We start from the raw sequence: 17,069 nt of genomic DNA on the forward strand, positions 1-17,069 counted from the left end.
CAGCAGCAGATAGGGTAATTTTCCTCAGTTCAAACCCTACCGCTGCTGCATGTGATGTTTCTTGTAAAAGCAATGAGAAACCACAGTAACATGGAAAATACGTTCACTCTTGCAGGTAACCTCTTCTGCAGTGACATGACGAATCAGTCCTCTGTACAAAAATATATGGTTGTTTCTTTCAAAGAGGTGAGTTCACAAGACGCTTTACCAAGTGCTCTGAACTTCTGTCCAAAATACTGTCTTATGAAGGACATTGGGAACTTCTGCAGAGACCTTTCTGTTTCATGCAATGAGGTGCATAGCAAGAAATAGGAAATTAACAGGTGTCTGGATATTGAGCTCTAGTCTTAACAAAACTGAAGACAACAGTATCAATAGCTGACCAAACAGTAGGGCGCTGTAGCTGCTGGACCATATTTAATACAAGCTTACTTATTTGAACTAAATCCTGAACAAAACATTTCTAAATTGTGGCAAACTAAGAAGTGACTTCCATAATAAGAAATGAAATTATAAGAAATTTGTGCTCAAATAAAACTGTCAGTCAGAAATAATTGATTGTGTAAATACCAGAACACAGTCCATCAAGTAATTTACAAGTACTGCTCTCCTCTGTGTAGAGTTTGTGAAGTTAACTGATGGGAGCCTCAGGTGCAGTTAAGCAGCACAGGTTTTCCAACATGACTTAAAGGCTGGTTTTGTGATTCTGTTACTCTATTGAGTTACAGCGTGCATTTACAGCATGTTTGATACGCAGTTGTAAGAATAATGTAGCTTTTAAAGTGGAGTAATTTACCTCACCCTTCAGGGTGTCCAAGTGTCAGCACTTGACTTGTGAAATGTTTGCTGTGGAGAACCATTTGCATATCAACAAATCTAAACAAGATCTTTGTACATATGTACTTTCTCTTCTGTATCACAATCATGCGACTTAAAAAAAAAAAAAACAACCCTTTCTTCTATAACAGGAATTCTGGACCCTTTTCTTGAAGGGAATGCCCCCTTCTCGCCCCAAAAAACCAAACCCAGCAATGACACCTAATCTTGCCAGAGTAAAATTTGAAGTATTGTATGCTATATCTTGAATAAAAAGAGAGCCCAAAGGTCCTAGTCTTAAATAAAATACAAGAATGTAATCATAGCCTGCAGTAAAATACTTTCAGGTAAGATTACAGCATAATCCATAAGTTGGGTGGAAATATCCTTTCTCTTTAGAACTTTTAATGAAAGCAGATTAAAAGGAAATCAGTTCTTTCTCCTGTGCTTTGTAGAAACCACATTCATTGATCTTTGATATTTATTATATTGTTAGAAGTGTTTTAATAGTTTTAAACTAAATTATAATTGCAGATATGGATTTGAGGTGTGATCTGAGGGTGGCGGGAGCCTTCATTACAGAAGAAAAAAACCTAACAAATAGCACTTCTGTAACTAAGGAATATTTGTTGGGAGAAAAAGCTCGTGTGCCTGTACCATAGGACTGAGGTTGGTGCTGGCTATATGAAAATGCATCTAGCTCTTTTGAGTGTATTATATTGGATTTTTTAAATAGGGAAAAGAGTGGATAACTGCCATGCATAATGAAAAGCTAGCAAGAGCTTTTGATGATGAGAACAGGCAAGAAAAAATACTCCACTTTCAAATTCTTAAGTCTTTCCGCTGAATAATATGATTTATTATATAAGCAAAATACCAACAGCAACTGTAGTTTGGGTTCTCCATTACACTTTTTCCATGATGATTGCTTACGTAACAATTTCATCTCCTGGTTACGTTAGAGTATGAATCGGAATAAGGCATTAAGCCCACAGCCTGCACTCTTCAGCTATTGCTTCTGTGTACTGGAATGAATCTGGAATGAATCTTGGCTTAACATCTGCCACATCAGTATTTTATACCTCAAATTCCCACACTGTGCAATTTTAATGTACGTAACCTACATAATATAAATGTAGTGAATTTGGAGATGACTGTGATACTTTGTACACAGAATTCAACGCATACAATTCAAAAGATGAAGTATAGCAATGCTGAAGACTTGCACCACTTTTGGAAAAATCTCAGTTGAAGTTAGTTTTAATAAAATACAAAAATATCTATCAGCAGAAGATCAATACATCTGCACTGGAAAAGGGGGCATTTGGGGAAAAGAATCACCAATTAATCATGTTCCACTGTAAACATATCCATTACCATACAAATGCAGCTCGCTCTCGTAACATTCTGACACCAAAACGCTGCCATTCTCGCTGATATATCCATAGCTCCTGAGTTGTATCAAGACAGGCTAAAACTGCACCTCCTTTCCATGCAATTAAGCGGGGATCCATATCCTAAATTCAAAACACAGATTGTACACAATCATTGGTGTAAATTTGCATAGTTCTCAAAACTTGTATCCTAACTTTTCCAACAGTATTCACCACTTAGAATCTCGGGGGTGAGGGGAGGAGAAAAGAAGTTTTTCAAAATTATTTAGGAAAAAATAGTGAGATACAACTACAGAAAGAATATTTGAGGTGTTTAGCAAAGTCACCTTTTTTTTTTTTTTTAAGATGCCTTCTAGGCATGTCATGGAAATCCTGCCCTCAGCAATGGAGGCTCTGAAAAATACTCAAGTTTTGTTTTTACAAATTTTGCTGATTAATGCCAAATGAAAATTGCTCTTTTAATGCCATACTTTCTTTTACCTTAATAGTAATAAAAAACCCTAACACAATTTCTTGCTGAGCCAGACAGGTTAACTTCACGGGCCAGTACTAACTGCTTCTTTAAGAATATGGCCTTTAGCTAATAAACGCTTCAGTGATCAATACTAGTAACACTCTTGCTATACCTCTAACTTCCTGCCTATAATTGGAGAGCGCTATGTTATGAGCTGAAAGCTCTCCTAAATCTCCTCAGATATGCAACTAATCTGTGGTTTTGAAAGAGTATGTATTTTTTTAATCTTTTGAAGATTTTAACTAGTCATAGTTTATTAACCATTTAGCTATCAGTTAACAGTATACCTTCGGTCTTGTGATGACTTCAACATTTTCAACGACTCTTCTAAAAGAAGGTGGCATTTTGTTGAGAATTCGGTGTTGAAGAAACTCTTGAGCTTTATGAAACATAAGGCCTCCTCCCACTACTAAGATGGAGCTGTACATCTTCTTTTTTGTATCATCAGATGCTGGAATGAATGGATATATAGAAATATATCTGGTTTTTAAAGTTAATATGGCCTGTATTTGTATTATAAAGAATTTAGTGCAAGTCAAACCAGACAGAAACGGGTAAGTGTTTGCTTTTAAAATTCTTTTCCTATTCCTTGGAGATTCAAAACATCTCGCTCAAGAAACCTCAGCAAAGGTGCAAGCATAAGGAACTCCAGAGATGATGAAAACTTAGGGACATACGTGTTACTTTGGTAAAATATAGAAGTTACCATAACTTCTGACATGCATATTTTACAGAATTGTACAAATGTAATTCTTACCGCAGCAGTCAATACTATGAAGAATGGCTTTGTCAAGGCCTAAGGCTTTGCCTTCAAACTGAGAAATAGCTGTTTTCCTGGACATGTGTGCAGTTAAAGGTTCCTCTGAATCATTTCCAGATATCATACAGTCACTCTGGGAAGATCCCAGTTCCACTTCTTGTGGGTAGATCCTCTCTGAAATGTCTGAGGCTTGGCCTCTCAAGTCTCCCTCAAACGCACCAGGCTTCGACATAGATTTTCTATCAGCTGTAGCTTTTGCAGACTTAAAAATGAGAAAACAAGTTGAACTATGAAAAATGCAAAAAGATCTTCAGCAGATTACAGAACAATACAAAGACTTAACTAAACACCACTGCACTTCTTGTCACCTTTTTGCACAGAAAGGTTAAGCATTGTATTATTTCATTTTAATCCTCACTTCCAAAATAAGGGTTTTATTTTGAACTCCATCAGATGTATCAATGCCATAATATGAAGCCCTCTTAGACTCTGAAAATAAACAGTTCTAATTAAGGACTTGTCTAGACATCCGTAATTTCTTACTCTAAATTTATTTTTTAATGCTTCTGGCCCAGATAACAAACTTTGGTTTCTAAGATGAGCTAATGAGTCCTGATTTTATTCCCCAATTAAATAATACTTAATAAAAAATAAAATGAGCATTCACACACCTGCTCCTGCTTACTTTGTGTGGCTAGCAGATAATGTTCATCATGAGGATCCTCAGGGTCACCTTGTGACCTGTGTTGCAAAGTTGTCATTTTTTGTCCAACAATTCCAAATGTTGCTGGATAAAACAGAGCCATTGGAGCCTGAAGAATGAGACATTTGACATGGTTTTACAACATAGTTGGTTTTTTGGGGTTTTTTTTCGGTACTTACTATAAAAAAAGAAAAAGCTTGTTCTGTTTTTCTCACATTTGAAAATTAAATACACATTCTTTTCAAATAGTTTTGTAAAAGGCTAAAGTGTCTTCAGCTTTGTATAATTAAGGAAAACCTCAAAACATAAAATTATACATGTATATAGGTTTCTTTACAGATTCTGGCATTGTATGATAAATTAGTATTCAAATGCAGTTTGTTACAGAATTAGAAAATTCAAGAGTGAGGTGAAAAACTTGCAAAATTAGCATTCATTCCTTACCCTTGAAGGATAAATATCATCATATTTAGTTGAAGCTACAACCATTCTGGCTAAAGCTAGTTAGGAAGTCTTGTGCATCCACTAGTGCTGCATTAGGCCCATTCATACACATAGGAATTAATTTTAAAACTATCAACAAGCATATGTTAAGAACAATCCATAAATCATATGGGCTTAGTAGCACTGAACCGATACAAAGTGAGGCCCTGAGCCTGAATGCTGAATATAATTCTTGTAATTAAAAAAAAAACAAAAAACCACCTGTAATTTTTCATCTCCTAATCGGAACTGGTATAATAAAGCTGGAGAATCCGGATGACGAATCTGGAACTCATGGTCTTGCAATCCAGAAATATCCTAAGGTCAAAAACAATGTAAAAAAAATTGTAGCTTTTATATCTCTCTATCAAGCTGCATAATCTATTTAAATTGTAGGAAACAACAAAAAGTAACAAAACTCCTCAGACTGTGAATTTCATTTACCTATCCTTGAGCTCTTTGAAGTCTTTTCCTTGTAGCACAATCTGCCAAAACAGCTTTCTACATGCCTAAGCCTTTACAATGAGACTTTGTGCAGAAAGAAGAGACCTGCTGCCAGACCTTACAAAACTGAAGTTGAAAACCAGCAAATATGCAGCTACTATCAGCTGCTTTCAGTAATAAGAACAAAGAAACTATCTTTCTAAGAGTTGGGATTCTTTCAACTAGAAGAAAAATAAAACAAGTTACAAATACTTCGAGTCTAAAGCTTCTCCAGCTTTTGCCAGTATTCTACTGAGCAAAATATTACATTTTATTCCATTTACAAGCACTCGTAGACTCGCAAAAGGGTTCCCCAGAGTAGCATTCTTTAAAGGAAAAAAAAAAAAAAATTACTTGGAGAATATACCATTTTCCCTTCTCACCTGGTCTAGATGACAAAATGTCTCCTTTAAGTGCTGAAGCAGCAGGCAATCCAACTTATTAGTTAACTGACAGTCTCTGTATGGGAATCCTGCTCGTTGCATAAGCCAATAAAAACACCTTGACACGTCAGATCCTCCATATGCAAGGCACAGCCTAAAGCAGAGAGAAGAAAAAGGTTATTAATTTGCTGAAATACTGGCCTTTTACGGTAGCATACATAGGAATACAAGCAACATTTCAGACATGCTGTGATCATGACCTCCACATAGTTTGCAGAGCACGGTATCAGTTCTGCATGTTTCCTTCTTTTAAGGATGTCAGAGTTCTTTAAGGTTCATATCATAACATGATGACCCTGTCGCATAGCTCGCAGTAAAAAAACCCTTGTATTTGTAAAAAAAAAAAATCTTGTTTTTAAGACTTTAAAGACTTTACCAAGTCTTTGGTAAGCAACTAAGTACATGCTTATAATAATTCTGCATATTAAAAGATACCTGGTGTTGCGATGGGAAACACCATCTTCCACACAGCAAACACTTGTCTTCTGATCTCCCACATCTACTATACATGCGCTGCTTAAACCACTTCCAAAGGTAGCACAGACAGACTCCTGGTGTACAACAATTCCTAGCAATATGAGAAAAAATTATATCCAATTTATGCCAAGCTCCAGAGCCATGTTGCTGATATTTAAAGGACATCTTAGTGTCTTTTAAAATCTACTAATAGCCTGACTCTGCACTGAAAGTCTGTATATTTAGTGGAGATGGGGTAGGGGGGGACTTACAGATTTTTTGTTGGGTAGGCCCTTAAAGTCCTGAGAAAAGCTAGGAGTGGGGTGGATGCCTATGTTCAAATGTTCTTATTTTTTGCAAGTTTCAAGATACTGCCTCCAGACTTTACTTGGTTTTGTAACCAGTGTTGCAGGGACTCGGTTATCAGATGCACATGAAGCATCTTCCCAATTTTTTTCTAGTTTTAATCAAGTATCATTACCATTAGCATTTTAGATATATTCTTTAAATAGTTATAAAACAAGGTCCAATTTCACTGTCTGCTTTCCTTTCAATCCACCTTTAACTCTGTGAAAGAGTACCTTTGTATTTGTATCAGAAGCCCATACTTAAACCTGAGACGTACTGGAGGCTTCAGTCTATCTGCCTAGCCAATGAAGGAAAAGAATAACTCAATTGAGCTGTGCTTTGTAGACAAAAACTAAGTAGAATTACTGTTTTAAAGGCAAATGTTTTTAAATAGATTAAGAAAGTTTAGTTATGCTGTATAATTAGTTCAGCTCTTCACTGATTATTTAGGAAACGGCACTGTGAAGAGTTATTAAGGATACTTTCTGATTTTCACTTTCATGTATCAGAAGAGCATGAAGCTTTGTGTATTTTTCTTAGTATTCTTCCTGTTCCTCTGAAGCTAACGCATTTCAACTGCAAATTCCTCTGTCTAGTGCCAGTACATTTTTACATAGTAGTAGTATTATTAGGTACTGTTCACATTACTTCTATGTAAAAACTGAGGAGGAATCAACCAAAGTATGATTTAGAACCATTCTGATTAAAACCTAAAACTAATGGTTTGTTCATTTTAACACAATGAAACAAATCAAATACATGTATGCATGTGAAAAAAATTTAGATCTCATGAGATCAGTCTCTCTTTTTGCAGTATTTATTTACCACCTACTTAATTCTTTCAGATGGGAAGCAGTAATATCTAAGCACATATTCTGCTGAGAGTAATACTTGGGAACTGTTTGCACTTCGTACTGATTAATTATTAAACAACAGCAGTTATTAATCTTCAACATCTTACAATTAACTTACCATTTGACTAGTCTCTATCATTTAACTTATTATTCTTGTCCACTTTTTAAGCCTCTTTCCTTGCATACCTAATACAAAAAAGGACTTTGCAGCACCAAAGGTACTACTACTCCGATTATTTCAAATTAAGTATGCTCCATATGGTTGGGTTACTGGGCCTTCCATAATGACTTGCTGCGTTTTCTCTAAATGTGAAATCAGAGAAAGATGGCTAAGACTACAGCAGTTCTTTCCAGAAGACTAGCCAGAAACTTCCAGCAGTTTAACTGAAAACCTCCTATTATGTCATCCTATAGAGAGGACAGTAGCAGCATCTTACATCATATACTTTTGTTCTGAAGTCTAAGAATCTTAATACTCCGTGGAGTTAACATTGTGCATTTTAGAAATACTTGAGAAATCAGACTGTTGCTACTTTTGTCTCAGCTGAAGTGAGAAGCCCACAGTTGGAATAACTAATAGCAAACGAAGAAACTTGTTTCAATGCTAGCCAACCATTTTGCCCCATTGAAAGAGACAACAGTTATGGGAATAGCAAAAGATGAAAGGTGCTAGTCCCAGCCAAACTGGGATTGATGTGCAAAAATGTGCCTTAAAGGTAAAAAATCTTTACACTATTAATGATAAGTGCTTGCTTATGTATGGTTTTACCTGAGAAGCCCATCTTCATTAGGATCATATTTACCAGTTCTTTCACATGTTGTTTATTATAGATGTCTGGAATTAGTAAAATGCATCTGTAGTACTGAAGATAAGAACAGTATATTAAAGCCAGCTCTCAAATTAAGTTTCTCTTTACATTCTTGAATACCTGATGCTAAGGAAGAAAGCATAATATACAAATTATTAAAAGAAGCAAAATTATGGGAAGGGTTTTAATAATTTAAAAAAATGCGTTCAGAGTAAGTACCAAGTTAAGAGTTTATAGGTCACTAAAGTGTTTAAAAGTACATCAGATATGAGAAAAACACCTATACTCAGCAAGGAGAAGAACTTATGCAAGTATTAGGCACCCGTTCCTCAGTTGCCTCCTTTTTAGTCAATTAAAAAATCCCAAACAGACTAAGACTGAAATTTCTATAATGGGATTTCCAAACCTCCTTGGTAGAAGTTTTATTAACAATTTTTGTCTTAAAGACATGCATAAAATTCCAAATGAAGTCTTAGGAACCATGCTCACCAGCAGAAAGAATTTATTCTTTAAGAAAACCACCAGGGAGAGGCTAACAATAACAGCAGGTTGCTTCTCTTTTATAGTAACGTTTACAGAAGTGGATACAGCCCACATTAATGTGTTCACAGCTCACCTTTAAGTCTTTCAATGGTATTTCCAGGTATTTTTGTATTGCATGTGACCATATAACTTCAAGGTCTGCTAATACTGCAGTGAGGGAGCCACCAGGGCCTGTGTGGAGATTCAACTGCCCTCTTCTAATAGGCCAATGTATATTATAAGAATCTAGTGGATTAACATACAGTGCCTGAAAATAAGAGACAATGTTCTAGGCATTGTTTTCCCCAAAAGATTAGTAACAAATACTAGGAAAATATTTCAGAAGCAGATACAAGACATACAGCAGCACTCAGGCCAATGCGACAGCAATACAGTGCATTTCTTTTTAACAGGGCTTGATTATAAAGCACTAAAATAAAAAAGACATTAAATACATGGTTTAAATTGTTTGAATTTTCATATCCATAGACATCTACTATGAACATAACAGTATATTTTTCCATTATCTCAAATTAGTGTCTAAAATAATTTAAAAGACTCTTTGAAGCTCATGAATACCTAATTACTCAGCAGTGATTCCATGTACTGATCCTTTTACCAGTTTCTTGCCTTTTCTCTGGATTATACCACATGGGCAAAGTTCTCACCTAGTCCCTGCAGAAACACTGATTTATAGCAGCAAAGGATCAAGGTTACTTGCTAGGCAAATGGGGGAAACTGTCTGGTCTTGCTGAATGATAATAAATATTCTGTTCGTCCATAGTAAAGCTGCTCATGTTTTGCTTGACTAAATTTATATGCCTTTCAATACATACTAACATATAGCAAACTGCTACTGATTACGCAGCCGCATTAAAACAATACTAAGCCTCATTTCAGCGGGAAAATGAATCTTACCTCTTCTCCTACCAAAAATTCAGGATGATTTGATGTGTTTGTCCACTTGGCCCCAGAACTGTGATCTAAAATAGCTGGCCGCATCTGTCTGTTGTATGACCTGGCCTGAAATGTAATCAAAACAAATGCTGTTGATGATAAACATTTCACCATGCATGAAAAAAAAAAAGAAACCTCCCACCCCTCGAAGAACCAGTTTAAATCTTCATCTCCTCAGATCTTCAGAGTTAGGTCACACAATAGCACTATCCATATTTGCTGTATAAAGGATATCTATTCTTCCCCACTAAAATATAGCATCACACCAAATGACTATATGAATGAACAATGTCATAAAATCTTAAGAATAAGTTACCTGATCAGGTGACACTGGTATACGCCTTGCGCCATTTGACATCTTTTTGGACCATATTGCTTGGTCCACCATTTTAAGGCCATTTTGTCTCTGCTCAGTACTTTCAGGTTTCTAAACAAAACCCAAAAATATACAATGTAAATACTTACTTTCTAACTCCATGTCTGTATGCTGGTAATACTGAAGCTATTACTAAACAATGAAATCATTACTGTAGTTGATAGACTGTAGAAAGGACAGAAGGTTTGCACATTGTACAATAAACATACACTTATTTTTAAAGAAACTTTTTTATATTAGGGTTCCCAACACCCATTTGTCTAAGTCAACTTGAATCTTTGAACTGACTGTAACGGCTGCTGGACTTCATCTCCAGAGTGATGAGCTCAGGACATTATCTATTTAACTATAGAAATATTAAGCAGGCGCAAAAATGTTTAAATAGATCTCGATTATTTAAAGGTGAGGTTTAATATTAGAGACATTAATTTGATTAGTGATTTTTTGTACAGATTCAAAGTATATATAAGATCACTACCTATATTTTTTGAGCAGGTTAGACTAAAACTACTGGCTATGTTACTGAAGTTACAAGCCAGCTTGTAACCAACTCATTCACAAAGGCGGCAGCCCAATTCTAGTTCTACAGTTGTCATTCTACAAACAGCAATACCGTGTGTGATATCAGACCACAGAAATCAATGAGTACTAAACCCTCAACCTATCAATTCATTGGATTTAGTTCATTATGAACAAATCACATAAAGCCCTAACAGAGTGGTGCAAATCTACTGACTTCAGTAAGGTGGCATCTACAGCACATTAAAAGGGGAAAAAAGTTTGTCTCGAGATTTATTCCTCTCTGGAAAAACAGAATGCATGAGGGGAAGATACGCATTACACAACAAAAAAATGCAACAGAAATACGTCGTTAAAACATCCGTTTTAGCAAGTTCGGAGGACACGCCACCGGTGCGTGGCCCGGCTTACGTTGAGCCCGTCCCTCAGGAGCCAGCTGTCTCTGTAGGCCGCCTGTCCCTGCTGCTTGTGCCGCCGCGCGATGACATGGGGAATGCCCGCGGGCAGCGTGTCCGTGGCCCTCCCGAGCCGCAGAGTCGTCGAGCCAGGGTGTATCACCACGATGAAGTTGCTCTGTATTTGCTGAAAGCACCACAACGCGCACGGGAGTAAGCCGGTGTCCCCGCGCCCACCTGCCCCCGCGCCCTCCTGGAGCCGGCCCGGCGTTCCCCCGCGCCTGAGCCTTTAAAAGGCCGAGCCCGGGCCCGACCTACCCCAGCGCAGCCTCTCGGCCAGCAGGGAGGCTGCGCCGCCCTGAGGAGCCGCCGCCGCGGCCCTGCCCCCTCACCGCTCGCCGGCCGGCCGGGCCTCACCTCCTGCAGGGACTCGGGCACGGCGGCGGGGACGATGGGCCGCTTGACGCCGCGCTGCTCGCGCTCCCGGTCGCGCTCCTTGTCCTTCCCGTTCTCCGCCTCCCCCTTCTCCGCCTGGGTCATGCTCCCCGCCGGGCGAGCGGCGCCCAGCCGCCAGGAGGAAGCCGCTCCTGCGAAGGCCGAGCGGCGCCCGGCCCGGCGTTCGCGCGGGGCGGAAGCGGGCGGGCCCGCGCCCGGCACCGCCCCTCAGGCAGGTACTGCGGGGGGCCTCGGCGGGAAGGGGCTCGCCGGCCCGGCCGTCCCCTCAGAGGCGCCGCCGCCTGCTCCGGGCCACCTCGGCTCGGCTCGCGGGGGGGGTGCGGGAAGGCAGCGGCTGCGCCGAGGGACTGCCCCGGCCTCTGCCCTGAGGGGACGAGCAGTGGTAAGCAAAGAGCCTGGGGAGCACCTCCGCCGCTCCGGGCTGCGGGGGCTCTGACCTGGCGGCAGCCAAACCTGGTCAGCTGGGCTGTTACTGGCGGGGAGGGAGGGGGGCGGCCTGGAGGAAGGGTAATGCAGTCCTCCGAACAACTTAAAAAAATACTGTCTATAAAAAAGTCATAGTACAGCTGATACACGTGTGATACACCTCTGAAGAACTTAACGATGACCCACCTACCTGTACACACCTGATCTGTGGGCGGGAAGCTCCACAGATGCGAGGTTTGAGTGGAGCTGAGGAAGGTACGTGTGTTAGACCAAAGGCTGCTGTTACGCGGCAAGTTTAGAAGACAGTAACTTTTTTTTGTGTTGCGTACGTGTAGCAAGAGCAGGAACCACCGGAGGGGGTGGTTTCACCCTAACTAGCTGGCAAAAGCCAGCTAATTAGTAGATGCCTATGTTAACCAAGGGATATTGTTGGATGTTATAATTTCGTGCTGAAGAGACTATTAGAGAGGTTTAAGTAAAAAATTTGCAGTGGCACCTTGTAAAAGATAATTCAATCTGGATTCTTGGCAGCTAATCTTTTCTCAGATGCAGCCCTCTCCAACTGAACAAAAAAACCAAACCCCAAACCAAACCCAAGAACAACAGTAAGAAACCCCCACCAAACCCAAGAACAACAGTAAGAAACCCCCATCCTGAAATGGGGTAAATTAGTTAAAAGGTAGTTACTGTTTGAAAGAAAACTCTTCTGTGTTAGCACTCTGTGTTTGAATTCACTACCTTCTCTTCCTGTAATAAAAACAAAGCCTAATTTTATTGGAAAAAAGTCTTACCAAAATTTGTACAGCAAATAGATTTATACATTTGGGTAAGTTTATAATGGAGAAGGAAGTTGTTTCAAGAGGTGCTTATAAAACAGGCATGTTATAAAACCCATTATGGGCCTTAAGGAAGCGAGTTTGTAAAACGCAAGGATTGTAAAATAAAGAAATTTGTAAGTTGCATTTTAAAAGAGGTTTTAGAGTATCATTACCATCATAAAAATACAGCAAGGTACAGAATGTTAGTACTGACAAAAATAAGAGTAAATACCAAGCCTATTAGGAAGCACTGCTTTAAGTTTGACTTGAGGGACATTCTGTATTAAATATAAATTTATTCTTCCTCATTTGAACAGAAAAGGGCTTACTGTACTTCAGACAGATTTTTTTTCCTAAAATGATGAGAAAGTCAGCTTTGTGACAAGCCAAATATAATTTACTTATTACTTTGCAACTACAGTAGTGTTCAGAAACTATACAAAGACTTTAGACAATAAACATGTATTTAATAAAACTGCGGTTCAGTTACACCAGATCCTTGAAGAAGGAGTTCCCAGTACAACTTCATTAATCTGCTTGTATCACAGAACAGTTTCCAGTTAGACATACACATTCACAGCATTCAAACTCATTTGGTCCACCACTAAACTCTTCTTCCCTTTCATCTTGCAGATGTGTATGCTCTTTTGCCTGCCTCTTCAGCAGGTGTTTACCTAAAAGATAAAGTAATTACAGTACACTTAAAGATGACAAAGCCTTTCTTTGCAAGATAAAATTATGCAAGTAACAATTTTAAAATAAAATTGTTTTTAATTTAGCTAAATGGGACTCGCAAACTTCTATTCCCGAGCAGATTACCCGTTGCTGTTATTACCCAAAAGCCCTCCCCACAGTCTTTGCTGGCCTCATGTCTAGTCGAAAAGAAAAAAAACCATCCAAATGAAAAAAAAAAAAATGGGAAGAAGCTTATCCTTTTTTCTAGGGAACCGAAATACTAGTGTATTTGGTGCTTTTTGGAATATGAACTTTTTCCTACAAGATTTACAGGTATTAACCAACTGCATGTGTTCTTTTTTCTTGTAACTTTTGTTATGGTAACGATGGGGAGTGATTCATGAAAAGGAAAAAGGATTGTTTACTTAAATCTTAAAGTAAATTAAACCATACTCTATATACATTCAGTGTTAGATGAAACTCCCACCAGCCAAACTAATCAATAAAACAGAATTAAAGTTCAAGCAGCTGTAAGAATTTTAAAGACCAGGGCTTTTTTAATGGTTTCTGCCCCCCTTTTTAAGCAATTCTGATATTTATGCTGTATTAGAATTCAAGATTTGCATAGCTATATCACTGTAACAGGAAAAAAAGGTTTTTTACTAATAGACTTTTAACATCTGTATTACTTACCGACAGAAAAGAAGTAAAATTATGTACTTTAAACAAAAAAAGTCACGTGTCACATGATAACTATTAGAAATGCAAACAAAGTTTCAGTCACTACTGATCTGGACAGAAATTAGCAGCCAAAAAAGATGAAAAGTTCTAAATAGTTTTTTATCAGCTGCGTTCAAAAATCTTTGCTACACTCTGTATATCCACCTCTATGCAGTTAAAAGTAGAAGCTCACCATTTCTGAGCCAAAACCTTTTAAACACCCCCCCTCCCTTTTTTCCCCCCTTTACTGAAAGTATCTAACCACTTTGATCCTCCTCCTGTTTTGGTAAGGTTTGCAAAAGGAGGACAAAACACTCCATTCTACCTTAACCTTCAATTATCATTGTTGTTTAAAAAAAAAAAAGTTCAAAGCAGGATACAGCAGATTTGGAATTACCTTCCTCATCCACCTCCAGCCATTGGTGGTGGACTGGGGCCTCCACCCCAGTGATTTATTCGACCCATCCTTCGGCGAGGATGTGCTGGAGGCCTGAAAAGGAAAGGAAGGCAAGGAAAACAACATGCAATCGGCATTAAATTGTTAAACTAGAAATATAGTAACACTGTCTCTGAATGATAGCAATTAGAAAGTTAGAACCTCTGGAAAAGTTGTTTGGGTTTCATGTGAAAGCTTTTTAAAAAAAAAAAAAAAACCAACCCAACCCCACTTTCTTGAAAATTCCCCTACACAAAGGGTTCTAATTTCTCCTGTCTCACAAGAGAAAGCTACAGCTAACTGAGGCTTTTACACAGTCCTATAAAAAAAGTTAGGCAAACCATTAAGAACAAAGGAACACAGTAACTATAGTGTTTATAGAAATTACATCCCTATAACAAAGTGTTTTGCTTTATCTGTAGGTAATCTAATACATGAAATGACTGATTTAATGTAAATCAAATGCTGAGTACGAGCAAGTCTAACAAAACAAGAATTTCAACAAAGATGCGTATTGCCTATTAGGCAGGTTTGAAAAATTGTTTCAGTGAGCGTCAGACTATACTGTTATTACAGCTATCCAAAGCTATGTATTGTCATCAACGAGTTTTAGACAAAATACCGCAGATAAACAATGTTTTAGTCTTCTTACATGATCTGATTCAAAGCAAATCACAACTGTAATCTGAACACATTATGTCATTTTGCTAAGATAGAAGAAAAAATCAGAACTAGCGTGAATATGAAAAAATACCCTCTTCCATCATTGTATCCTGAATAGGAGGAAGATGTGTAGCCTCTTCTTCTCAAATCTGGTTGAATAATGCTCTGGAAACTGAAAAATAAAACAGGAGTTAGGTGAACTGATTGCTAGATATAGTTTCTGAATTTTTGGATTGCAAGATAAGAAATGGCCTGAAAAACTGTAAGTAGTGTTCAGGAATGAACAGTGTATCTTCTCAAGATTATTGTTGTTTAACAAATCTTGGCATTTTTTCTCCTACGTATGAAGACCAAATCTGAAGTAATTCGAAATTACTGTAAGGCTCAAACTGTAACATCTATTCTTCTGGTAACTAAAGTGCAAGAAATGCATAAATATAAACCTGTAACTGAAATAATGAAGGACTGTTGAATACATCAAAAGAACTTTTTGTTTCTTAACTGGCTTTGATCTGGGGCCATAAATTTGTGATTACTTCTGTGTGATTATTTTTACATAGCCAGAATCTATTGTCACCAGTAGAAATTCTCCAAATAGTATCTTAATTATTTGATCAGCTATTAGAAACTAGCTGTTTAACAGAAGTATATGTTTCCTTTTTCCAGTATTAAAATGGAAGAAATGTAAGAAAACTCATTTGAACTGCCAGTAAGTTTGCATCGCTTTTCATACACTTTTGTTTTTATTAAATATATTATAGTGCTTAATAACCAAAGCCACGCAGTCATAGTAAAACATTCATATATGGTTTTGGGGACAGTAGATATGGAGTGCTAAAGAGTAAATCTACCGGTTTTATTGCTGTTTTACTGACAGCACTGAGTAGCTTCCACCTACGGCAAATCTGAAATAGAGCTCATCAAAAGAATTAACTTCTACTTACAACAGAACCACGAAATCTGCTATCGACCAGAAGAAATCTGTTATAGATGACAAACGCCAAGGAGCCCGACTCTGGTTATCCAAAACTTGTCCTGTAACGTATCAAGATACAAAACATCCAGGGATGTTTAGTGTGTGACACTGTACAGTACATTACTGTTATAAAAACACATCTGCTGAGTCTAGAGTTTGCAAACAGGATGGAGAAACTACACTTCGTGGGCAACAGTAGCAAGTTCCCTTCCCTACAGGGTATTGTCCAAGTACTTGAAACAATCGGACCACCACCGCCAAAGAGACACCGTGTCCACGTCAACCTACAGAAAACCACCCGTACAGCCTGTTTCCCAATACGCGGTTAAGCTGCTTCTCTGTTACGCTCCCGAGGTATGCAGAACGCGCTTCGACGTTTCAAAGTCCTTAAAAACCGCTTAGAAGCGCGTGACGCTCAAATCCAGGCCGCAGAGAAGGGGTTGATTTGGTAGCGGCAGCGGGCGAGGCGTGCTGCTGGCTCAGGGCAGCGGGCTGGGCTCGGCTGGGCTCTCCCGGGCCCTCCCGGGCCGCGCGGAGGCAGCGCTCGGCCCAGCGCAGGCCCGCCGCCCCCCAGCCGCCCGCTGCCCGGACTCTAACCTGTCCCCCGCCGCGCGGCCGCCGCCGCCCCCCCGCCCGCCCGCTGAGGGGAAAAGGCGCGACCCGCTCCCTCCAGCTGCCCCTCACCGTTGGAGATGTACACCATGGCGGCGGGCCGCGGGCGCTGCCGCGTCGCCTGCCCTCGGCTCCACTGCGCGTGCGCGGGCGGGAAGCGCATGCCCAGAAGGGGCCGCCGAAGGCGGTGACCTGCCGCGGTGCCGGCTCTTCGCTCCCGGCCGACGGGCCTGAGGGGAAAGGGGCGGCGCCGGCACGGCCGTGGCGCTGTGGCCGTGCTGGGCGGCGCTTGTTTTCCTGGTTCCCTTGCCGCGGTAACCCTATGTCGTGGTTTAACCTCAGCCGGCAACTGATCGCTGCGCAGCCGCCCGTCTCCCCCGCCGTGGGATGGGGGAGAGAATTGGAAGAGTAGAAGTGAGAAAAACTTGTGGGTTGAGATAAAAGCAGTTTAATAA

At 39.5% G+C, this 17,069-nt stretch overlaps 2 protein-coding genes across 3 annotated transcripts; both read right to left on the reverse strand.

Moving 5' to 3' along the window:
- Positions 1–1,643: 1,643 nt before the first annotated feature.
- On the reverse strand, positions 1,644–11,923 carry ACTR8 (actin related protein 8). Of its 2 annotated transcripts, none has more exons than XM_076346273.1 (13): positions 11,905–11,923; positions 10,849–11,019; positions 9,859–9,969; positions 9,504–9,608; positions 8,680–8,853; positions 8,024–8,117; positions 6,032–6,164; positions 5,537–5,690; positions 4,893–4,988; positions 4,156–4,296; positions 3,482–3,746; positions 3,012–3,175; positions 1,644–2,333 (listed from the first exon to the last, which is right to left on the reverse strand). In XM_076346273.1, the coding sequence occupies exons 3-13, from the start codon at positions 9,928–9,930 to the stop codon at positions 2,190–2,192; spliced, it is 1,542 nt and encodes a 513-aa protein (XP_076202388.1). In that variant the 5' UTR covers positions 9,931–9,969; positions 10,849–11,019; positions 11,905–11,923; the 3' UTR covers positions 1,644–2,189. The 2 variants fall into 2 exon arrangements, with proteins under 2 accessions (XP_076202388.1, XP_076202387.1); XM_076346272.1 differs by lacking the exon at positions 11,905–11,923 and adding an exon at positions 11,250–11,432.
- A 2,397-nt stretch (positions 11,924–14,320) lies between these two features.
- On the reverse strand, positions 14,321–16,772 carry SELENOK (selenoprotein K). Its single transcript, XM_076346274.1, has 4 exons — positions 16,687–16,772; positions 15,971–16,061; positions 15,118–15,198; positions 14,321–14,417 (listed from the first exon to the last, which is right to left on the reverse strand). Exons 1-4 carry the CDS (start codon positions 16,703–16,705, stop codon positions 14,321–14,323), a joined length of 288 nt encoding a protein of 95 aa, XP_076202389.1. The 5' UTR covers positions 16,706–16,772.
- Between the last annotated feature and the right edge of the window lie 297 nt (positions 16,773–17,069).

The sequence above is a fragment of the Aptenodytes patagonicus genome, chromosome 8 (assembly GCF_965638725.1).
Source record: "Aptenodytes patagonicus chromosome 8, bAptPat1.pri.cur, whole genome shotgun sequence".
In the NCBI taxonomy this organism is placed as follows: domain Eukaryota; kingdom Metazoa; phylum Chordata; class Aves; order Sphenisciformes; family Spheniscidae; genus Aptenodytes; species Aptenodytes patagonicus.